Source organism: Sphaerodactylus townsendi, linkage group LG02 (genome assembly GCF_021028975.2).
Source record: "Sphaerodactylus townsendi isolate TG3544 linkage group LG02, MPM_Stown_v2.3, whole genome shotgun sequence".
Lineage (NCBI taxonomy): Eukaryota > Metazoa > Chordata > Lepidosauria > Squamata > Sphaerodactylidae > Sphaerodactylus > Sphaerodactylus townsendi.
In genome coordinates this window covers 142,619,250-142,643,734 of record NC_059426.1, presented here as the reverse complement: position 1 = coordinate 142,643,734, position 24,485 = coordinate 142,619,250, and the positions used below count along the sequence as shown (strand labels likewise).

Below are 24,485 nucleotides of genomic sequence, written 5' to 3'. Positions count from 1 at the left end.
AAACATATTGAGTGCTTTAAAAAAACTAGCTTGACATTCCAAACCAGGGGGAGGGCTTGAATCATCCTATGGAGGTGGTTCAGGGCTGCGCCAGTGGATTTGCCCTCCCTGGGGAACTTACTTGGCAGAGGGGCAGATCTGCAGGCAGGCAGGCACACTGGCAAGCACTGCATCAGCGCTCCTGCACCCTCACCATCCTAGTGCGGGTGTTCTGGAGGCGTGGCCAGGGGTGGAGCTTTGCCTGTCAGAAAGCTTTGCATGTCGGAAAGCTGGTGCCACAAGCTTGGGCTTACACCACCCTTTTGGGCATACGCCCCCCTTTTGGCTGGCACAGAGTCCCACGGAGGATAATGGAGGGCTTTTCAGCAAAGGGGAGGCTTTTTCTGTTTTTGCCTCCCTGGGCCACCAAGACGCCCTCTTGGAGGTGGTGGGACAATGCTGAGGGCTCTTAACTGGGCTGTAAGTCTCAGACGTGCACAGCCTCTGAAAAATAAGCCTCTGAAGAATTAAATTTCACTATTGAACATATGTTTGCCCAGCAGTTTAGCAAACTGTTCACAAAACAGTTGGCACCAGAAAGGTAAATATTCCTCTCACGCTGCTGAACCGTAAGAGCTATTCGAAATAAGCATATGGGACAGACTCTCAACTTAACAGTTTTCACTACTCATTTTACAACACAGCTAATCAAGAAATGTTATACCAGTAATTGCCTTATTCAAACCATGCAATTCCTCTCTGATCCTCTTTATTCCCTCTTTTCACAACACCTTAAAAAGTGGGCCACCCAGCCGTTTCTGCAGTCAGGGTTAGGTAAGAACAGTAAGCAGCAGACAATGACACTACAATTCTTTCCAAAGCCCATATTGTGTCACTGTCTCAGGCCGATCAAGCTCACTGACAGGAACAGAAGCAAAATTCTCTGATTATATATAAATAAAACTACACATACAAATATTTCCCAATCTCCCCTTCTTTATCAAGCACCTCTTCCATCTTCACCAGTACCCTACCGGCAGAGAGACTGAAAGTCACTTAGGAAAGTCTCCATATCGCTACATACTCTGTATAACACCAGACAAACTCTTGGCACCAAGTGAATGCTGGCTGCCAACATTCAGTTACTTTTGCTGTCTAATGAATAAGAGGCCAAAGAATACACTGCACAAATAGAATTCTTCTACAGTCTATGGACTGGGTACATAATGGAAAGCAATAGCTCATTTTTAGGAGCTAACAGTCTTCCAATTTGTGAAGAGAAAGGAAGAATGATGCCTCTCTGTACACTGAAAATATCAATACATCACTAACATTTTTGGTAATAGTAAACAAAACCTCCATGGCATTTAAAATACAAGGATATATGTAATACTTAACATTGCCATAATATAACATTAATAGCTTTAAACAACATTTTGAACATGCTCAAGAAGTTACAGTAATATAATAAATTTAAAAACAATATTCCACTGTTGAATGACAGGTTAGAGAACAACAGAACAGCTGCCATCCTGAATTTAATCCTAAATGAACGCCGTAGCTTTGTTGAACAAGCTGGGAAGAATAGGCCTCTCCAAACTCTGCCAGATTCCTAGGTACAACAGCAATCTAAACTTGCATAATCTACTGGGATACCACCTCCATGGTGAAGTGCTGTAAGGGTCTGTTACCCCAATCAACAACAAGACTCAAGGAAGGTTCAAGAGCTTTATTGGTACTGTGTCAGCCCAACGGTCAGATAGCCGAAACTGGGGTTTGGCTCTCTGGCCCCTGGTATATACCTATAGGTTACAGTTTGACTCAACCCACAATCCCTCCACCCTCACATTCCCAAAGTATCAGCATGTGAAAGGACAGTGGGAAAGAGACATTGTTTTTGGGACAGACAGTTTACTCCGTCAGGAAGGCAGATAAGGAGAAACAGTTAAGCACTATTGAGCTAGTTACTTGCGAGCAAAAGAAAGAGGCCCCACGGCCTTGGACAATGATAATAGCTGGGCCATCTGCATCAGGGCTGTGGACATGCGAGCTGCCCGGTTAAGCATGGTGCAGTCCTGACAGGTGTCCTGCCTAACAACCTGCCAGTTTTGAGTGTGTGCACAGAGCACTGAGCTCCAGAAGCAAGTTAAGAATTCTTTCTGATATACTACTCATGCTGCTGCCAAGCAATGTCCCTGTGTTGAGTTAACTAAACTGATTTTGGCATGGGAAGTCCCCAGCCTGATGGTCCAAAGGAACTTCAACAACCATGCAGTTGTCAGGTAGTTCAGGACTTCATGGTTGCCATGACAACCATGGGACAGTCTCAGCTGATGATAAACATGGAAAGACACATGCTCAGTTTTTGCTTTCCGTTCTTCACAGGATTGAAAGTGATCTCTGGTGGAAGAATTTAAAGTAATTCTTACAAGGGACAATCACCTGATAAGTGACTTCAGAGATGCTGTAGGGATAGGACAGCATCTTTTGAAACATTCTGCCTCTGAAGAACGTTAGATTCACCTGCTTTCCTGACTGGGATAGGGGAATCATAGAATCATAGGGTTGAAAGAGACCCTAAGGGCCCTCAAGTTCAAACCCCTGCAATGAAGGAACACACAATCAAAGCACTCCTGACAGATGGCCATCCAGCCTCTCTTAAAAAACCTCCAAAGAAGGAGGCTCCACCACACTCAGAGGTAGTGCATTCCACTGTCGAACAGCCCTTACTGTCAGGAAATTTTTCCTGCTGTTTAGATGGAATCTCTTTTCCTTCACCTTGAACCAAAAACTCCTGGCCCTAGTCTCTGGAGCAGCAGAAAACAAGCTTGCTCCCTCCCCAACATGACATCCCTTCAAATATCTAAACATGGCTATCATGACTCCTCTTAACCTTCTCTTCACCAGGGGAGAGGGCTTCTACCCGCACGGCAGGAAATCCCATCAAAATTCCGATGTGGGGATAGAGTGGGTGATACCCAGGATGGCTCTGTGCCTTCTCCTGAGAGATAATGAAATAGCAGGGCTTCTTCTGAGGTTGTCAGAACCGTCGGGGCGGCATTTCAAGAGGAGTAGCTCCATTTGTGAAGCCTGGGGTTCCGCACAGTGGTTAACACATGTTCCGTTGGAAATATTCCTCTTGTCCCACAAACAAAAGAACGCTGAACAGAAGAATTGTCTAATGCGAAAAAGGGTAAGACTGCTTTTATTTTTCTTTCCCAGGCATTGCTGACAAGCTTAATGTGTGTGTGTTTTTTTCAAAGGAACTGGCAGCAAGATTTGGAAAATGAACAAAATGGTGCTTTTGGTTTTGAAGCTGCAATCACAGATAAAACATAAGAGCGGCCCCGTGGAACCAGACCAAGGATCCATTTAATCCAGTGATCAGTTTGTAACAGAGTCCAGTCAGCTGTTTCTGGGAAAGTTACGAGAGCGGCATGCAAACAACAGCCCTCCCTTGCTGTTTATCCCCAGCATCTGCTATCGAGCTGCGAATGTGGAAGTTCAGTTACTGTGGTGAGTAGTCAGTGACAGGCCACAAATGTTTAATCCCATTTTAAAGCCACCAGAGCAGCCGCATCTTAAAAAAAAACAATGAATTCCATAAATTAATTATGAATATTCCACATTTAGAAGTGTTGGATGTGGCAGTAACTAATGAGTTACTCTCGGTGGCAATCGTGGACGCTAGTGCCTGCCAAGTGTTTTCAAAAAGTAGGCAAGGCTTGTGCCCAGCTGGGATTCTGATTAGCTGCCGGAGATCTGATTGCCTGCACAGATCCAAAAAGATATTGCGTCAGCAGCAGCTGCCACCACAGCATAAGAACCTATAATATTTTTTCTTTTTTCCCCCGTTTTTCTTACTGTATTATGTTTGCAATTTCTTTTTTTTTTAATTATTGTTAATGCAACATAATATACATAGGGGTTTTTTTGTTTCTCTTTGTTTTCCGATTGTTATATTTCATTTCACATTTACTTAATGCATTTTTGTTTTTAAAAGTATCTTCATTTCACGACTGGAGATAAGCCGTGTGTATGCAAGAAAATACTTTTAAACAATATGCTCATTTAAAAAGGCATCCTGGTAAGCAGAGACTCGGCTTGAAATATTGAAGTGTTACTATCAGCTTTATGCATAAACTCACTCCTGGCATTTTACCATTGGCTCCACCTCCTGTGCCAGCCATTTGTGGCTGTGCCCACCACTCTGTGTCAGAATCCCAACAGCGACTTCAGGCTCAAAAACAGTGGCAACCAGCGCATTGTACCAGCGCAACCAGAGAACATGCTCCAAGCATGGGGTCTTAATTGATAGTTCCATGGGAATGTCAAATCAATGCACGGCAGCTGTGAAAAAGGCAAACTCTATGCTGGGGATAATTAGGAAAGGAATTGATAAAACTGCAAATATTGTCTTGCCCTTATATAAAGCAGTGGTGTGACCACACTTGGAGTACTGTGTTCAGTTCTGGTCGCCACATCTCAAAAAGGATATCGAAAAGACAGAAAAAGTGCAGAGAAGGGCAACGAGGATGATTGAGAGATTGGAGCACCTTCCTTATGAGGAGAGGCTGCAGCATTTGGGACTCTTTAGTGTGGAGAGGAGACGTCTGAGGGGGAATATGATTGAAGTCTATAAAATTATGCATGGGATAGAAAATGTTGATAGAGATACATTTTTCTCTCTTTCTCACAATACTAAAACTAGGGGGCATACATTGAAAATGCTGGGGGGAAGAATTAGGACTAATAAAAGGAAACATTTCTTCACGCAACACATGATTGGTGTTTGGAATATGCTGCCACAGGAGGTGGTGATGGCCACTAACCTGGATAGCTCTAAAAGAGGCTTGGACAGATTTAAGGAGGAGAAGTCGATCTTTGGCTACCAATCTTGATCCTCATTGATCTGAGATTGCAAATACCTTAGCAGACCAGGTGCTTGGGAGCAGCAGCAGCAGCAGCAGCAGCCCACTGCTTTCACATCTCGCATGGGAGCTCCCAAAGGCATCTGGTGGGCCACTGCGAGTAACAGAGTGCTGGACTAGATGGACTCTGGTCTGATCCAGAAGCTCGTTCTTATGTTCTCCTTAAGCATACTCTGGTTTCTTTCCAGCTGGCATAAATCTTTAGGATATGCTTCCAAGTAGACAGCTGAAGTGTCTCATCTTATAGAATAGAATAGAATAGAATAGAATAGAATCTTTATTGGCCAAGTGTGATTGGACACACAAGGAATTTGTCTCCGGTGCATATGCTCTCAGTGTACATAAAAGAAAATACATTTGTCAAGAATCATAAGGTACAGCACTTAATGATTGTCATATAGGTCTAGTAAGCAATCAGGAAACAATCAATAGTAATAAAAACATAAAATGTAAAATCATGAAATAAAATGAAATGTCAGCACAGGCTATAGTCATACAGTCATAATTGGGAGGAGATGGGTAATAGGAATGATGAAAAAAGTATTGCAGTAATTATATAATAAATATATAATAAATAGTTTGACATTATCGAGGGAATTATTTGTTTAACAGAGTGATGGCATTCGGGAAAAAACTGTTCTTATGTCTAGTTGTCTTGGTGTGCAGTGCTCTGTAGCGACGTTTAGAGGGTAAGAGTTATATTAGCTTCTGTAACAACCAAGTCCTCTCATGAGAATTCTTACCTTAGATTCCTATTCTCTTGAAGAATCTGTAGCAAATTAAAGGGTGGCTCAGCATCCTTAGGTAATGTTTCCATGCTGTGCTGAAGCTGTATCTCCTCAGGCTTGTGTTCCTTTGGCAACTTTCCTTGCATCTTCTCTGACAGCTGTGACTTCAAATTCACCTTCACATTCTTAAGAGAGCCAGCTGTTTCACTCTGAGCCACCTCCAGTTCATCGTCATCCTCTGCTATCTCCTCTTCCTCTTCACTCTCCAAGGCTGACTTGAGGACAATATCAGCTGCCTTTGAGGTCACTATTAGAGGTAACATATTCCCCAAATGTCAACTTTTTACTGAAGTTAAGAGACAGAGAAATTCATGTTCTTATATATACCCACTTCCAATACACTAATTATCAGTGATTACTCAACAGATAAATGAAAAAGCAAAACACATTCACAGTCTAGTTTTGGTCCAGAAGATGGTTACGATCTGAACATGCAGGACTGGTTCCTTACCCTCCAAACCAGAGGATTCATGCTCTAATACGGAAAAATGGTTCAGACTCACACGTACCTGGCAACCTTGTTCGTCCTGATCTCGGTCTGCCAAAACGTCGCCGTCGTTTCCGTACCTCTAGAGACAGGAGTTTCCGCTCATAAAGAGCAGCGTGAAGCTGAGCATTACAGTCCACAGCATCCAGACCCTGGTCAACAGAAATAGCTATTCTGCAAAAGCAAGAGAATGACAGAAAGTTCGGTGCCCCTGCTCCATCACTAAGCCAGAAAAGCCTAAACACTGGCCTTCCTAGCAAACACACTTATGTTGACTTTTAAAAGATTCAGCTAACTGGCATATGTTTTTAAAGACTATTGTGAGCTGCCTAAATGTATGCTGACTGTGTTATTTAGCTAAAATACTGTTTTCCCCGAAAATAAGACCTACCCAGAAAATAAGCCCTGGATGATTTTTTGGGATTTTTAGAGGATGCTTGAAATATAAGCCCTAGTTACAGATTCCCTGGCGCAGCTGATCTGGTGGGCCAAATAGCTAACAAAAATTCTTTCACCATGGTAGGCATCAAGGATGTAATCTAGAAAGAAAGCTTTAAGTTTTCCCGTGGGTACTTTACCCATAAGGAACAGGAAAATGTGCAGAAATAGGTTCTGGGTTTTCCGGCCTGTGGTCTGGTAGGTTTTGCTCCTAACATTTCACCAACATCTATACCTGGCATCTTAAGAGGCATATCATGGTAAGACATGTTTCTATTTGTGGCACCTTACTGTGACATGCCTCTGAAGATGCCAGTCATAGGTGCAGGCGAGTAATGCTTACCAGACCACAGCCACACAGTCCGGAAAACCCAGAACAGCCATGAAAGCCTTTCACAACACATTGTGCAGAAATGCTCAGTGTGGTTCTTTACACTGGCAATGTGGATAGCAACATCTCTGTTCAGCAAGAGAGAGTTATGACAAAATTAAGCTTTATGTCTAGAGTGCATACTGAAAAACTTCCTTCCTTCCTTTTAAATTTCATTACATAAGCTTCTTACCGAGTTCGTCTTGGAAGTGGCCCTCTTCTTGAACTTCCCCTGCAGAGGGGGAGAAACATCCAAGAACAGATTTTGATACTTTGCATGTTTATCAAAGAATGGTACATACGTTGAATGGGATAAGTTAATGAACCACAGATGACTTCTTGAACAGAACATAACCAATAAAATCTTCATTTAAACTGTAGAGAATCGTATAAAGATATGAGCCCCGTGGCACATAGTGGTAAGCTACAGTACTGCAGTCAAAGCTCTGCTCACAGTCTGCGTTCAATCCCAATGGAGGTCGGTTTCAGGTAGCCAGCTCAAAGTTGACTGCCTTCCATCCTTCTGAGGGCAGTAAAATGAGTACCCAGCTTGCTGGGGATAAAATGTAGACCACTGGGGAATGCAATGGCAAATCATCCTGTAACTTAGGTGGCCTAGTAAATGTTATGACGTGACATCACCAAATGGGTGCCTTCACAGGGGACCATCTTCACTTTTTTAATAATAGCTACTTTCTGGATCAGACAAAGGTTCTCCTATTCCAGCATTCTGTTTCGAACAGCAGCTAGCCAGATGTCAGTGGGAAGCACACTCCCTATTTGTTCCCAGAATCTGGCGTTCAGAAGTACAAAGCTTGTGCACACAGAAATTCTACTATATTATCAAAGTGAATCATTGATAGCCTGATTGTAATGCTCTTGGGTTCATAAACAGATAATGAGGTCGGGGGTGGAGGGTGGGGGCTAGCTTCAGTTGTACAGTATGTGCTTTGCATTCAGAAGGTTCCTTGTTCAATCCCAGCATCTCCAATTCAGGTAGCAGGTACTGTCAAAGATATCTCTGACTGAGATCCTGGAAAGCTGATGGCAGACTGATAGAGTCCAGTGATGTCCAACTCTGGGGCTTCAGATGTTCATGGCTACAATTCCCATCAGCCCCAATTGGCCGTGCCAGTAGGGGCTGTTGGGAATTGTAGTCCATGAACTTCTGAAGCCCCAGAGTTGGACACCCCCTGGAATAGAAAATACTGATATTGAGGGAACGACAGTATGACTACATGAGAAATGAAACCTGGTGTAGAACACAATTTTAATCAGAGGAGTGGTTCAAAGGTTAATTCCTGCAGCTCTTGTGATTTTATTGAGGACATGTCTACACATTAACATATGCTTAAATTAGTGTCCTGTTTAAGAGAATATTGCTAAACGATGAACTTTGTCATAAGACTGCTCAAAACAAATTTGTCTAGCCCTTTTACATTCACCTGAGCTAACGATAACATGTTGTAACTGTGAAATTCATAATCACGCACTGTATTGAAGCAGTGTTTCAACCTGTCCTGCAACTACCACAAACGAACTTACATGGATGAAAACAGTGCTGTGATCTTCCTTGTTGTACAGCACCTGATATCTATAAGTGATTTAAAAATAAAACTGACAAGGAATCCCAGTTCCAGTGTTAGAAAAGCAGTCTGAGCCATGGCTCAGTGGCGACAGACATACCTGGCGTGCATAAAGACCCAGGTTCAGTTCTTGGCCTCCTTCAGGTAAAAAAAGTTTTTAAGCAGCAGAATTACAGAAAGCCTCTGTCTGTAGTTTTGGAGAGCTGTTGCTACCAGCCATAGGAGACAATATTGGGTCAGTGGACCAATAATTCACCTCCACATAAGCAGCTTCAAGTATTCCAGTTTCTAGAAAGCCTCAAACAGTTCCAAAGAAGCAAAAGAAAATAAACTGCTGCAGCTTTCCCAACAGCAGCATGGAGTATTTGCTTTAAGCTATCGGGGTAAATAAACAAGATGGAAATACCTGGAACAGTTACTCACTGGGACTATTTTCAGATCAAGTCAATAAAAAATTTAATTCCTCCAAGACAACAGAGAGGTGGTTTCACCTGCCTTTACAACAGTTTCCTTTTCATAAATATGGTGGATTGTGCTATATATCAACAAGAGGTTGACATATTGTCCCCTGTATATAATCTATGCCCTGTAGTTCACATGATTTTATCTACTGTGATATTTAAAGCAAACACTGATTTTTTGTTTCATCACATCAGCAATGGGAGATATGACTCAAGAGGACAATCCAAACTGGCTCAGCCTATGAAATTCACCTGCCACACAGTGCTCTTTCACGTACAATGGTAACTACTTGGCCACAACCTAGGAAATTTTGAGAAAGGTCCAGGTGTGCATTATGTGGACAGATCTATGCATTCGTATTTAATCTGTTCAGATTGTCAGTGGAGGCAGAGATGGCTATAAATACAGATAGCTTTAGAAGGGGGTTACACAGATTCATGGAAGAGAGGTTCATCAGTGACTACTAGCCGTGGTGACTTATGGGGACCTCTATCTACAGAGCCAGCAAACCCTTGGATGCCAGTGCTGGGAGGAGGCAGCAGCAGGGGAGGCCTCTATGCCCTGTTTGTTTGGCCCTCCAAGGCCACTGGTTGGACACTGAGTGAAACAGAAGGCCGGACTAGATGGACTGTCCCCAATCTGATCCGGAAGGGTCTTCTTGTGTTCTTAAACAAGATACAATCTAGGCAAGTACAAAACACAGCAAACTTGCAGAGGCGTCCAGCTGGCTACTACTGAAAAACCCGGACCTTGATTTGATCCAGTAAGATAATTCTTATGGTCTTGATAGTGTCCTCCTTTTAACACCTGTGAATTATTAGGTTTCCTGCTCACCTTCCTGCTTGAGCAGAAAAACAATTCTGAGCAACAGTGACTGAAAAGTAAAGTGGTATCATAAGACAACTGCCCAACACTTCCACTACTTTTGCTTTGGGCAAACCCTTATCTATATTTGGTTTGATTTTACTCTGTCCTTTCCTATAGGTTCTGCACACCACTTCCCTACCTTTCACTGAAGAGGCGCGTGGCCAGCATATAGTTCATTGTGGTCTTGTGTTCCAAATAGGATCTGCAAAGTCAACAGCAGCAGATTCAGTAACAATTCAATTTAGCACAATTTTTAAAAGGACTCTGCAGGTCAAGAAAGGTGGGAGACTAATGAGGAAGGCATAACACTTGGACAGCAAGGAGCTGGTAGAGTACAGGGGTAATGCAATAAGATAAAAACAGTACGACAGCTTTTGATGAGTCCAAGAGTTCAAACATAGTCCACAATGCTAAGTTTGCAGCCTGAGGAAAAGGTCCAAGGGAGTACTTGTTACCTGCTAAACAGTGACAAGATGACAGCCACAACGCTGAACTTTTGCTCACCCGTAAAGATCCCAAGTTATTGGTGTAGGGAATATGCGAATGAAACCTCCTCTCCGATCATATTCATCCTTCACTCGACGCAGCACTTTTATCTGCAATCAGAATGACCAATGGAAGCCACTTGAAGAATTTTAATATAGAACTGTTTAATTTCAGAGTAGAATCTGGCTTCACTAAATGCACCAAGATGGCCAAGTTGTTTCGGGTGTCTACACAAAATCTCTATGAAACAAGGCTCTTCTAGTTTAAACAATTCTTGTCTTGGGAAGCTAACCATTTTCTTATCATTTATTTCCCCCTTGCTGGACACTCAAGATGCCAGTCTCAGTCTGCTGAAGCTGAAGAAGAAGAAGAAGCAAGAAGGAAGGAGGAGGAGCAAGAGGAAGAAGAAGAGGAGGAGGAGGAGTTGTTTGGATTTATATCCCCCTTTTCTCTCCCGTAAGGAGACTCAAAGGGGCTTACAATCTCCTTTCCCTTCCTGCCCCACCACAACAAACACCCTGTGAAGTGGGTGGGGCTGAGAGAGCTCCAAAGAACTGTGACTAGCCCAAAGTCACCCAGCTGGTGTGTGTTGCAGTGCACAAGCTAATCTGGTTCACCAGATAAGCCTCCACAGATCAAGTGGCAGAGCGGGGAATCAAACCTGGTTCTCCAGATTAGAGTGCACCTGCTCTTAACCACTACACCACGCTATTTAATGGCAAAATGCACTCATTCATGAGCTATACCAGTTGTGTCATCAGCCCATGCCCCAAGACCGGTCACTGAACACTGCACATGACTCTTCTTACCTCCTCCATGGAAAGGCCCAGCATGGAGCCAATCTGCCTTCCTGTTACTTTTTCCCTTGATGAGGACATCAGGTTTTTAATCTCAGCATCGCTGGCAGAGAGAGGCCGAGAACGCTGAAGAACCACAGTGGGAAACAAGATTTTAGGCTTTTCTTCTAATTTTATTCCAGTCAGTATTTTAATAGACTTCAAACGCCAACCCATTTGCCCAGAAAAAGCCATATACTCCAGACATCAGAGCCAGGAGTCACACTCCCTGTCTCTAACTATAGCAAGATCCACACCCCATTGAATACTAAAGCCAAACTTCATATTCTCAGTGTTTGACCACAGAACCACACCTCAAAGTAATAAGAGTCAGTATTCACAGCTTCTACTTCTATGGGAAACACAAGACATGTTCTTGGCTCTGATGTCTGCGTAGGTTACAGTCCCAACTATCCAATGCTAAACAGCCCTAGTTTTGTAATCTGCTGGCGAAATGAAGCTACCGTAAGATAAACGTAGCACATCATTCATTGTATCAGCTTCCCAAATGCTGAAATTATTACAGTCTTTACTGAGCAGGGAGGCTGCATTTTCTATACTCATCTCTGTTTCAGTCACAAGGTGGCTGTCTGCATTAGTCACAGGCAAAGGGAAAAAGAAAGCCTGAATTTCTGGCAAGACAATTTTGACCTAGCTGTACTGCCAAGGCTGGAGTCTAAGGTATTTAAAGTCTTTGAGACAATAAGTTCCCTAAAGAAATTTTTTAAAACCCTGAGATCCTCATAGCTGAAGTTAAAACGAGGTTCAGCTGTACCACAGATTAAGGGCTCAGCTTGGCTGCATTTCTAAAAAAGATATGGAAAAGAACTATTAGCTGTATGCTCCATTCTTTCATATAGTTTTATAGAAATGAAAAAAGAAATGAAAAATCAAATGCTGGACAAGTCTTAGAAGAGAACAGGAATAAATGTTGACAAATGAAGATGGCTGCAGAACAGCCAGGATTAAATCTCAGTTCCTTAAAATGCATTTTATTTAAAATATTTATATTGCGCACGCTCAGCGAAAATATTTTTTGTAGCTTCTTAAGGCATTTGTTCAAAAATAACTTTAAAAATGAGCAGGAAGAAGAACAAGAAGAAGAAGAGGAAGAGTTTGGATTTATACTCCGCATTTCTCTCCTGTAAGGAGTCTCAAAGCGGCTTCCAAACCCTTTCCCTTCCTCTCCTCACAACAGACACCTTGTGAGGTAGGTGGGGCTGAGAAAGTTCTGGGAGAACTGTGACTGGCCCAAGCTCAGCCAGCAGGTTTCTCATGCAGAAGTGAGGAAACAAATCCAGTTCACCAGATAAGAGAGTCTGCTACTCACATGAGGAGCAGGGAATCAAACCTGGTTCTCCAGATTAGAGTCCACTGCTCTTAACCACTACACCACACTGGCTTTCAATAATTTAGAAAAGGAATTAAATCAGTAAGATCAAGGCAGCAACAAATAACTTGCTTGCCACCTGACTGACAGCTGCCTGTTTGGTGCCAAGAGAATTTCTGTGAGAAGGGAGTCTAAACATGAAGCTGCCTGAATCAGACCATTTTAAGGTCAATGTTATCACCTCAGACTGGCAACAGCTCTCCGGTGCCTCAGGCAGAGGCCTTTCATATCTTCTACTACCTGATCCTCTTAACTGGAAATGCCAGGGATTAAACCTGGGACCTTCTGCTTGTCCAGAAGACTTTTCCACTGAGCCATGCCCCCTCTCCCACAAAGCCTTGTCCCTGGTGCTTACTTCTAAAAGTAAAGGCACCCAGAGCATGGCCGCTGAAGATGTTTTGCTCACTCCTATGGGAAGAGGCAGTGCCGCCAGCACCCTGAGTCTCATGACTATGTAAGACTCAGTAAAGGAGTTTCAACATTCAGGAGTTTCAATATTGAGGAGCGGTCAGGATTGACAATCTACAGCAGGGGTCTGCAACCTGCGACTCTCCAGATGTTCATGAACTACAATTCCCATCAGCCCCTGCCAGCATGGCCAATTGGCATGTTCAAGATCAGACCCCTGATCTACAGTATTCACTTGATTCATCTATTCATCAGAAAATAATCAGTGTTCTTAAAAATAACATCTCAAATACCTAATCTTCACTTTTCTCTACTTTACTTTTACATATGTTTATGCTCATGATGGGCAGCACAATATTAGGAACACGAAAGAGCCTTGCAGGATCAGCCCAAGGATCTACCTGATCCAGGATTCTTTTCTAGAAAATTATTCAACCACCTCTGTCCACAGCTTTTACAAAAAGTACAACCAAAAACAAATAGCAACTGTTCTCTTTGGCAAGACAAATGTTTTTCACAATACTCATACCTCACCTCTCTCTCTGAACTGAGGATTCTTTGACACAGAAACACCAAGTTCCTTATTTCTATATCTATGATACTGAGTTACTGGGGGCAGCAGAAACACGGACAAATAAGATTAACGTTGCCGAGGTTTCTCTCTTCTCTTCACAATCTTACTTGACACTTCCATTTTTCCAATAATGGCTTCTGTCTACATTTCAGGGGATACTCATATTTTCTATCAAAATTATCTAAAATTTGACATTCTAATAAAATATTAAACAATAGTAAACTTAAGAGCTCCCTTGAGCCACAGGGAAAGCTGAGATATAAATTATTTAATAAATGAAATAAAGAAAAAGTAAATTTGTAATTATGACGCAACTTTTGTTGAACATGCATAACTTTGTTGAATATGCATTTTTTTCTCAAAATGAAAAACTGGGATTAAGGATACATAGCTAGGGAATGCAGCTATGAAAATATGTGGCTCTGCCAACCCAATCTTAAATTGAACACAACCATGAGGACTACAATGTCTCTCTCACACACACACATGTACATAGTTGTGGGGGAAGTCAGGGAAAGCAAGCTGAATTCTGTATTAAATGCCAGTTTCCCGAAAAATTACAGAAGATAAAGCAGCCTTGCATAGTGAATCGTTTGCTTGAAGCCCCAACCATTTGGAACAGATTATTGATTTCCCTTAAACTTCTTCAAAACAAATAGCTTCCGTAGAAATAGAAGACAATGTAAATATAATCAATACATTAATCCAATTGCGAGTCTGAAACTTCAAAATGGCAGATTAAGCAATATAAAGCATAAAACGTACCAGTTTGGCATTTGTTGATCGAGACTGTGCAGATACAGGGCGCTACAAGAGACATATAGAAGGAGTAAAAATTTCACATTCCCCTGATGATACTGCCAAGGTGCCCCTCCCCATGCAGCACCTCTTTAGTGCACCCGTGCTTTCAATCATACTATTGAGATTATCTTCATTGGTGCAGTTTATTTTTTGTCTATAGCTCCACCACCAACAGATATTTACAAACTTTAAATAAGCAAAACGTTTAATATCTAAAGCAAATAATGCAGAATACGGGATGTTTAAAACAAACTTCTTTTGGGGCCTGATAACACATCAATTAGTAACTTGGGGAACAAATAACCAAGTTTCTATTGTGAACTGAAATACAAAAGAAGATGTATTAATTAAAAGCAACAATTATTGTAATTGCTGTGAATTGGGACATGCTTCACATTTCCTTGAGGGTACAGATTTACCATCTCAGATTCCAGGGTGGCCTCCGAATGGAACCCTTCTTCTGAACTGTCCACTCAACTACAGCTGAGAACAATCTCCTTTTCAGAGGGTAGCTTGTGTTGGTCTACAGTAGAACAGCTAGAGTCACATCTAGGAACACTTCAGAGACCAACAGCGTTTTAAGAATATGTGCCTTCCAGCTGATGAAGGGAACTTTTGACTCTTGAAAGCCCATACCCTGAAAATCTTGCTGGACTTGAATCTAGCTCCCCTGTTCAGTGACAACTCTAGCTTCATGGAACAACCTTTCCTGAGGGCCACTATGCCACCCCCTTTCTATAACCAACGTAAGGCCATTCTTTTCAGGTGGCATGAACCCTTTGGGGGAGGGCGACTCATAATGCGAATAAATAAATAATAAATAAAAATTTAGCAGTCAATTAAAAGGATATACTCTTGAGGCTGAAAGTTTTTGAGCTATTTTTCCCCCTTGTCTGACTGTTCCCTGCAGATGAGCTGTGTTGAGCTGCTGAAGATAGAGGAGGAGGTGGCATGCACATAAACAAAATAAGCCAAAAGAAGGCTGAAACAATTATGTTCCTGATACTGGGATTAGTTTAATGAATGAGGGTAAAGATTTTGCTTTTGGGGATTGACATGCCAATATAGCAATCAACAAGAGCTTTTTTGCATCTAGAGTCCCAGTTCACCTGCCATGACCCCTCTTTGCTGGATCTGGACTCCGAGTCATAGACCTCTGAAGAGACTAAAGAGCTAGAGCAGGGGTCTGCAACCTGCGGCTCTCCAGATGTTCATGAACTACAATTCCCATCAGCCCCTGTCAGCATGGCCAATTGGCTGGAGGAGAGCAGGAAACTGCAGCAGACCCCTGCAGGGTAGATGCTCCTGGCCCATCTGCTCCAGAACTAACCCTTCAGGAACCTGCAGTGGGAAATCCTTCAGAACTTGCCCCTGAGGAACCTGTAGAAGGCCCGAACTTTCCTCTATCCCTCCATGTCCTGAGACAACTAAGTGCCAGTCCAAGACTTAGTCCACATACCCATCAGAATCTGCCTCCACCCAAGAGGAGAGGCAAAGGCTTGTGCTGAGCTAGCCCCATGAATGTGCAATGCCAGACTAGCAGGCCATGCTCCAACTTCTGGGTCTAAACATGGTGCATACAATCCTTTGGAAGATTCTAACCACAGTTAAGCCTGGACAGATGAATCCCAGGTGCTGCTTCCAGAGCAAATAGAGCTGCTCTCAGCCTATTTAAGCCTTGGGCTGAGAGGGGAAGCTTGCTGGATCAACTAGTTCACCCAGCCTAAGCCTGTGTCCCTGTTCCAGCCCCTTTTGGCACTCAAGCCTCCCTATCCAAGCCTGAGGGTGCTACCACTTAAGGAGATCTGACTGGTCCTGCTTACAAAGTACAGGACACCACCCAACAGTAATAAGCTACCCAGATGCAACGGAATTAAACTAGTCAGAGAAGACCAAGGGAAGGGAATGGCTGCAATCATCCCAAATCATTCACACAATCTTCAGAATTCATTAGCAGAAAAAACGATGCTGATGAGGATCAAACAAAGCGACTTTTTCTGCTTTTCTCCTTACTTGAACTTTCTGGTAGGGGTTTCTCCTGGCCTCAGATGAGTAATAGGATGTCCGGCTTGGCCGCTGACCTGGATCCTGACAAACAAAGCCTGGAGGAGTGATAACACATTTCATTTCTGGGCAATTTAGGAACTCAGAATCAACAAGCCTCAATAGCACAATTACTGCACCAAAAGAATGGCCCCACTGAGGTAGGTATGGATGTCCTCCTAATCCACGGCTTAACTTACGGGGAATGCAGTGTAACAGAGGAGCTCCCTCCAAACGAATGTAAACTCACCACCCTAGCTGCACTTTTATTTGCATAAAGCATCCTAGGGTTACTCCACAAAGCCCACACAACCTATCAAAGGACTGCACAGATGTCAGTCACCCTTCCCCCACCCCCACAGATCAAAATTCATAAACCCCTTTCAGAGCCTTCTCAATACCACATGGGCCTCTTTTATAGTACACAACCCGTCACATCTATCTCATCACAAACTGAAGGCTTTTGCTCTGCTTTTCTAAACCCTCTCCTCCATTATGCCAGTTATGATACGTCTGTGGCTTGACTACAACAAAGCTGTTCAATATATCACACTTACCCCCCACCAAGCATGAAAACAACTATTCCCTCAACCAATTCTCCCATTCGCCACTTTTAATCAGCATCAGCCAAATTAGCAAAAATATGGAGTGGAACTGGCAAAATCCTGCACTCACCTATAAGCGTAAACATGTCAGAAATCATACTAGCTTTAATCTTCAGGTCCAAAGGTGCATCGCTATCCAACATGAAACAAAAGGAATCAATCAGTTAACGGCATCTCCAACAAATCCCATGTGTTTTCTTTAAACAGTTTAAAGAAATTTACGTCCCGCAAACAAAGCATCTTAGCCATTATTTTTTTTTCCTTCAACCAAGTTTTAAATAAGTAAAGAAAGATTGCAACTCCAGGGTTCCCTCAGCCAAATGGGGTGTTTGACTGAATATCACTTCTTTGAAGCATATTTTGTTAAGTTTCTTATGTGGAGCAAATGTTGTCCTTCAGCTGGTCCTTCTGCTACACGTTCATACAGCAGAGGTTGATTCAACAGGAATGTTCAACTGTTACCAACCCTTCTTAAGCAAGAGGTCAAGGGATTTGGGAGATTTGGGGAGGAGACCCTCAGAGACAGAATCATGAGGAATTCTCTGTAGAGGAAGTCTCAGTAAATCTTCCTGCTGGTAAGACCATAAAGACACCAGCAAATGAATAGGGAATTAAGGTTCCATACTGCAAGGCACAGGTAAGAGGAAATTGGCAACTTGAAATAGTGGAGCAACGTACATATTGGATACAATTCAGAAGGTACTCAAAAGGAGCCAGGGGAGGTTGTAGTTCCCCAAGGCAAGGTATAAAGATATAGACTGAGAAGACAGGGAAGACTAGCTTTGATTGCAAGACCTTATGGAGGAAAAAACTTCAGTCAAGACCAAGATACTAGTGGAATATTAAAGAAATATAACTGATACAAAAACACTCACTTTCCTGAATCATAATTCCTTATAGAGCATTGGGAAGGGGATTTTCATACTGTTATCTGGGAAGGCACGAGGGCATCATTGATGTTTGAGAACTCCCCTCCCACCGGCACAAGTGGCAGGGCCAGCTTGACAATCGATCCTTCAATGGAGGAGAAGCTCCAAATCTTTCAGAACAGAACAGATTTAATAGGTACCCTCAGGTCCGTAACTGAGGAGCAGAAATTTTAAAAGTTAACTGCGATTTTAGCCATGCTGGCTAAGAAGGAAATGAGAACTGCTGCAAAAATTAAATGGGCAAATCCTGAAATGCCCCTACCCACCTCTTCTCATTTAGCTATCCATGACTTCCAGCCTTTCTCAACCTGATCAACCATTGGAGTTGGCATGTTCTCCCACCCAAGAAATGTATAGGACAAAAAAAAATCCCAATCCTCAGGAAAATAGGAAGGCAATCTCAGCCCTACGCGTAAGAAGATAAAGGTAGTATGTGCAAGGACCAGGTCTTTACTGACCCATGGGGTGATGTCACATCACAACACTTACCAAGCAGACTATTTAAATCGGGTGTCCAACTCTAATGCTTCAGATGTTCATGGACTACAATTCCCATCAGACTATAATTCCCATCAATTGGCCATGCCAGCAGGGGCTGATGGGAATTGTAGTTCATGAACATCTGAAGCACCAGAGTTGGTCACTCCTGATTTAAATGGTTTGCTATTGCCTGTCCCAGTCATCTACACTTTATACCTGCAGCAACCTGGGTACCCTTTTTACTGAGTATGGAAGGCTGTCAACCTTGAGCTAGCTAGCTAAAATGAACTTCTCTTTAGATCAAACTCAGGACTTGAGCAGAGAACTGACTGAAGTACAGCAGCTTACCACTCTGCACCAGGGGGTTTGTCTCAATCCCTTAGGATACAGAAAAGTATTGAAGCAAGAATCCTTGGTAATATCAGATTCTCTTCAAAATTCCTCAATCAAATGCAGAGCCTATGGGAAAAAATGTCTTCTTCGCATTGCTCATACTCGCACTGTGGCCTATATCACTGCCCTGCAATGGGACGTAATCCCTTGTGACAGTAACCTACCTAAGACCCTAGTGCATCAACTATACACAGTCCCTATGCCACTTGGACAAAGCTGGTTTTGAAACTTTAATGTTTTTAATTACTTTTCTCCACGTCGATCTCCTAATCCAGTGATGGCGAACCTATGGCACGGGTGCCAGAGGTGGCACTCGGAGCCCTCTCTGTGGGCACGCGCACACAGAGTTTGTCATGTGGGGGGCAGAAAATCACTCCTACACACACACACATCTAGGCTGGCCTGGGCCACTGAGCACGATGTGTGCACACTGCAGTGAGCAGGGAGGGCTCGGCTGGCAGGCCTGGTGCCTGTGCTCCAGGTGATTGCTGCCCGAGGAGGAGGGGCTCAGAGGAGGCAGAGATGCTAGAGAGGCACAGAGCGGTGTGCACGGGACTTGCTGGAGGCTACAGCAGGCTGGCCCCTGCTTGAGCAGGTGGGGTGGAGGAAGAGGGAGCCAACCATTTTTTTCTAAACTAAAACCTCAGCATTCAGGTTAAATTGCCGGGGTGGCACTTTGCGATAAATAAGTGGGGTTTGGGTTGCAATTTGGGCACTCGGTCTCAAAAAGGTTCGCCATCACTGTCCTAATCTCAAGCCTACATAAGCTATTATCTAGAAGGTAAAAAAAGAAATCACACACCACTATCTTGAGAATATGAAACATTAAATTCATCTGTGGTATAAAGAGATCACTGGCTTAAGCACTATTTTGTCCATTCAGAAAAATCACAGTTTTAGGGTTAATGGAAAGTACCTCCAACTCTGGGACTCTCCTAAGTACAGTAACAGCCACACGAAAAACTGCCCATTGAATATAAAAACTGCACCAGGCCCATATGTTCAAAAGGGAATCCCTGGAGGACTTACATTTTGTTCAGATGGGGGTTGGGGTGGGAAATGGACCCTACATGGATGCAGAAAGAAAAAAAAATTATGTGCTCAGGAAGCAGGAGGACTCCTACTCTACATGCCAAGATGCTATTAAGAGCTGTGTTCCAGCATTTCAATCTGTTAGTACCCTGGTCAGCCCACCCAGTGAAAAATCCCAAATAAACCTTCTATCCCACTACTTCAAATGTCTGGGACAGAATAATAATCATGTATTTCAAGGGGTGTCATAATTTATTGATAGTTTGTTCATTAGATGGTAGTTTGTTTGTTAGATGGGTGGGCCAGGGCCAGATGCCAGGTCCCCTTCCCTCCCCTTCCCTTGCAGGCAACCTGCACCTAAACTATCTGAACTGTGTAAACTGATGTAATAGAATACACAAATATGAGTCTAATGTTAATGAAGGAGAAGGAGTCCTTGAATTTGATTGCCAACGCTTTAGGGTCTCCAGCTGTTCTTTCTACCTTTAAAATCAAATTTAGTTACTGCAAGTCCAAGACTACCCTCTAATATCCATTTCTTTGAGACTTTAAAAAACCCTGAATGGATACCAGAGTACCTCTGATCCTGGGCAAGTGATCTGATGACCAGCAAGTTCCACAGACGGAGTACTGGATTTTGGGTGAAGCTCTTGGATTTTGATAAAGCCATGGACCTACCCATCGAGCTCCTGGCAAGCTTTAAGATGCATGTTAGTGAAATAATATATCGCATCCAGGCATCTGCAGTCGTGGGCACCTTATGGGGATGTAAAGGGAAGGAGCAGTTGTCTAAATGACTGGGTTTATGAGGCAGCCTGGCATTAGGTAGAACAATGCTTCTTTCCCCTCTTCAATGTTGAGGAAGGTCCAGAGATGTTCCTCTTGAACTCCCTAAAGGACTACTATAGTTCAAAGAACCACAGCTGGTGAAAATTTCCAGAGCATCTCTGAAGCATTCAGTACTCATGAAAGTCATAATATAATGCATGAGAGCTAACTAGGATCACTGACTCAGCTGCACAGTTACTGAATTCTTGCTGCAATAACAATGGAAACTAAATTGAACTCATCCAGGGATAAGCCTGTCAAAAGGCAAGCTGATAAGGAGATCTCTTTAGACCAGGGATCTGCAACCTGTGGCTCTCCAGATGTTCATGGACTACAATTCCCATCAGCCCCTGCCACCATGGCCAATTGGTTTAGACCCTCCCTGAGACTATCAGACAAATTTGGGTCCCAAGAATCACATTTTTCTGTCAACAAGAAGGTTATGTGCACAAAGACTAAATTGGTGACTGATGTGCCCAGGAATACAGTAGATACTTCAAAGCTTTTCTTCAGAACTATTTCCATGCACACTGCTGATAACTTCAGGGCCCCTCTTACCCTTAGCTGAAACTATGTTAATGGGCAAGATGGCCACTGGCACATCCACAGTTGGAATCTGCAGCTTATCTATGATGTTCTTGAGAAAAGGACACAGTTTGTTAGTTAAAGGGACCATATCGGCCTTGGGTGGGCTGGTTCATTTTACCTTGAGAAGCCTATCAAGAAAGTCTGGAAATGAAACACAAGGTAATTCCAAAGTTCTTGAGAGATGCCACCACAACTATTCTTAGAGAATAAAATATCCACCTTCCTCCTTTGACCTTCAGCCATGGTAAGGTTCAAACTTCATCCCCAAGGAACAATCAGCATAAAAATAAGTCAAATTGATCTACTGCCTGTAAGGTCAATTCTTCCTCCATTCTCACAAGAACAAGGGTGCCCTCAAACCTAACTGGAAAGAAAAGTCTAAGTGGATTATCAAGAACCTGACAGCCAAATAATGCAAAACAGGTTTCTGTACCTACCAGGGTAATTAAGGGGCTTGAGCATCTTTCATTTGTACCCCAACTTTCAGCCCAACAAGGACCTAAAGTGGCTTACATTGTTCCCTTCTCTAGTCTCCAAAATAGGTTAGGTTAAGAGTGTGTGACTGGCCCAAGGTGACCTGGTGAGTTTTCACAGCATGGTTGGATTCAAACTTGGATCTCCCAGATACTAACTAATCCAGACTATGTATTGTCGAAGGCTTTCACGGCCGGAATCACTTGGGTGCTGTGTGGTTTCCGGGCTGTATGGCCATGTTCTAGCAAGAACATGGCCACGCAGCACCCAAGTAATCCAGGACTCTTAGCCACCATGCTGCACTGGCTCTCAGCTCTTCTTTTGAGGAAAAGTTCTTTCCCATTTGGCAACAAAAATGACTGGCAATGACAGAAATGTATAAAATTATGCACGTGGTAGAAAAACTGGGAAAAACTTTTTCTCCCTCGCCCAACTTACTAGAATGTGGGAGCACCTGACGAAGTTGATAGGCAATAGATTCAGAACAGCCACAAGGAAACGACTCAATGAGTAATTAGTAGTGATGGTCATAAGTACAGATGTCTTTAAAAGGAGATTAAGACTGATTCATGGAAGATCGGCCCATCTGTGGCTAACAGCCAAGGCAGCTAAAAGGAACTTCCATATTCAGAAGCAGCAAACCTCTGAATGTCAGTGTTAGGAGGCAACATCAGGGGAAGGATTTGGCCTCTATTTCCTGTTTGCTGGCCCTCTAGAGCAACAGGCTGGCCACTGTGAGAAACAGGATGCTGAACTAGATGGACCTCTGGTCTGATCCAGCAGGGCTCTTATAATCTTACAGTTACCTTGGAAGAAAGTGGTCCTAATCCCACCCAGAGGCACAGAAAAAGTTATGACTGGTGAAAGGGAGGAACACTAGCGTGACTTAGTGAGTACGATCATACACTGGATGGCACAAATTGGGCCATCAATCCAGTTGTTGCTGCAACTGAGTTAATTCTATTCAATTCCTTCCCTTCTGCAGCCGGAGAAGGAGGAAGGTAGCAGGGGTCAATGGAAAAATACAGCCTTCCGCCTGTCTGCTGTTGGACCTTATTACATCCTTTCTTCAGACGGCTGCAGGGGGATAGCAGGAAAGCCCCACCGAAGCTTCTGTGGAAGATGACTTGGACCAAAGTGCACAAAACCATGTATGGTCCCATCCATGTGTAAGCCAGACTGTGCAAACAAAAGAAGAAGAAAACAAACAAGAAGGGAGAGCTTCAGAAAGAACAGCTAAAGTTCTGAGATTGGGAGCCCCTGCTCCATACTGGAATCAATTAGCAAGCTGGCTTTGCCTCCTGTCTAGATGAGAGGGGCCATCTCGAAGGATAAAGAAACCCATTCTTTCACCATCTTTCTCAAAACTAACATACAAAATGGCTACTCCGCTGTAGCCACAAATCCTGTTTATCAAGAATTTCTTACCAAGCCAGGGAAGGGGACAGGTTCACCTCGAGCAGCCAAGGCTTCAGAGTAGAATCAATGAGGACATCAAAGCCATAAAGCTCTGAAACACAAGCACACACAAAATGTTCTAGTGATGATGCAACCATCTTTCCAGGAACTAAAGCCATCACCACACATGCCTCTGTCAGAAGAAACTTGAATCTAGATGTGTTTCCTTTCCCATTGAGAGCTCAGGGAAAGTCCCAATAAGATAAAAAAGTCAAAATGATAAAGTAGAAGGAAAAGGGGGAATAGGGAAAATAAAAGGATTACAGACAGCTACCCTCCAGTGCCCCAGTTCCCTAGACTGCAGATCGACAAATCTTACACAGGGATGGTGTGCAGGAAATAAAAAACCAATCATATCCTCAAATACTTGAGTGGGAAGGGGAAATGCATGTTGGCAAGAGAAGCAAACTTCAAAGGAAAGGAAGGTTTCATTCCTGAATAAACTTTGCAACGTGTGGCCTTTTGCTTCTGAAGCCTGTCATTTGTTCTGCCTTGTTATGAGCTGCATACATTCCTTTCACATTTCTAGACACCAGATTAACAAATTTAGCTTAGCCTCTACTGTTTGGACACCCATCATGCAATACTTTCTCACAGTCATTTTCCACTGACTTAGCCTCACAGTCATCGCCAACGTTCAAACATGCTGTCAGAATACAGTACTAGAATGTGGTTATCAGCATCCACTGCCATTCCTTCACCTTCCCTTCAGACTAAGTTTTCCTTTGAAGAATGCTAGAAAAAACACTGATGTCCCTGAGGTTCATCTAACAGACTCATACATGAATATGCCCACACCATACTCTCATTTACACACGGAGTAGCACAATCTTTTTTGGCACATCTCCTAACATTCATAATGATGTTCCCATAGAGAAAAGAATGTTAAGAAGCTCTTTGATTCTATGCAGATTGACTGTTCCCTTCTTTTTTTCAGGGCATGCAGCAAGATCTTTCAAGTTGCCCTTTGTACTATGAATACTTCCTCAATATGCGTTGCACAGATCCAAATGCCCAAGTTTTTTGCCGAAGTGGGAAGCGTACGAAAACACAAAAGATAGCTGGCAATAATTTCTAACAAAACAGATCTTACAAAACCTCAATTTCTTTTGTTAGAATCTTCAATAACCTCACAATCCACAGCAAACAACTAATTTCCAGGTAAACAGCAATGATATAGTCACGCTTCTTGTTATGTACTGAAAGCAGAAACAGAAGCTTTATTAGATATGGTTGTAACTGCCTGCTCTTA

At 43.0% G+C, this 24,485-nt stretch overlaps 1 protein-coding gene across 5 annotated transcripts in view; it reads right to left on the bottom strand.

Moving 5' to 3' along the window:
* TTLL5 (tubulin tyrosine ligase like 5) overlaps positions 1-24,485 on the bottom strand; it is a 163,471-nt gene that overhangs the window by 108,197 nt on the left and 30,789 nt on the right. For all 5 annotated transcript variants that reach the window (XM_048484960.1, XM_048484959.1, XM_048484958.1 and 2 more), the window contains exons 13-22: positions 23,204-23,285; positions 17,122-17,183; positions 16,417-16,505; positions 14,368-14,409; positions 11,204-11,317; positions 10,413-10,504; positions 10,048-10,110; positions 7,187-7,225; positions 6,208-6,359; positions 5,654-5,945 (exon numbers count right to left, since the gene is read on the bottom strand). In XM_048484960.1, coding sequence (XP_048340917.1) covers positions 5,654-5,945; positions 6,208-6,359; positions 7,187-7,225; positions 10,048-10,110; positions 10,413-10,504; positions 11,204-11,317; positions 14,368-14,409; positions 16,417-16,505; positions 17,122-17,183; positions 23,204-23,285 — 1,027 coding nt within the window. The remainder of the gene's footprint in view (positions 1-5,653; positions 5,946-6,207; positions 6,360-7,186; positions 7,226-10,047; positions 10,111-10,412; positions 10,505-11,203; positions 11,318-14,367; positions 14,410-16,416; positions 16,506-17,121; positions 17,184-23,203; positions 23,286-24,485) is intronic.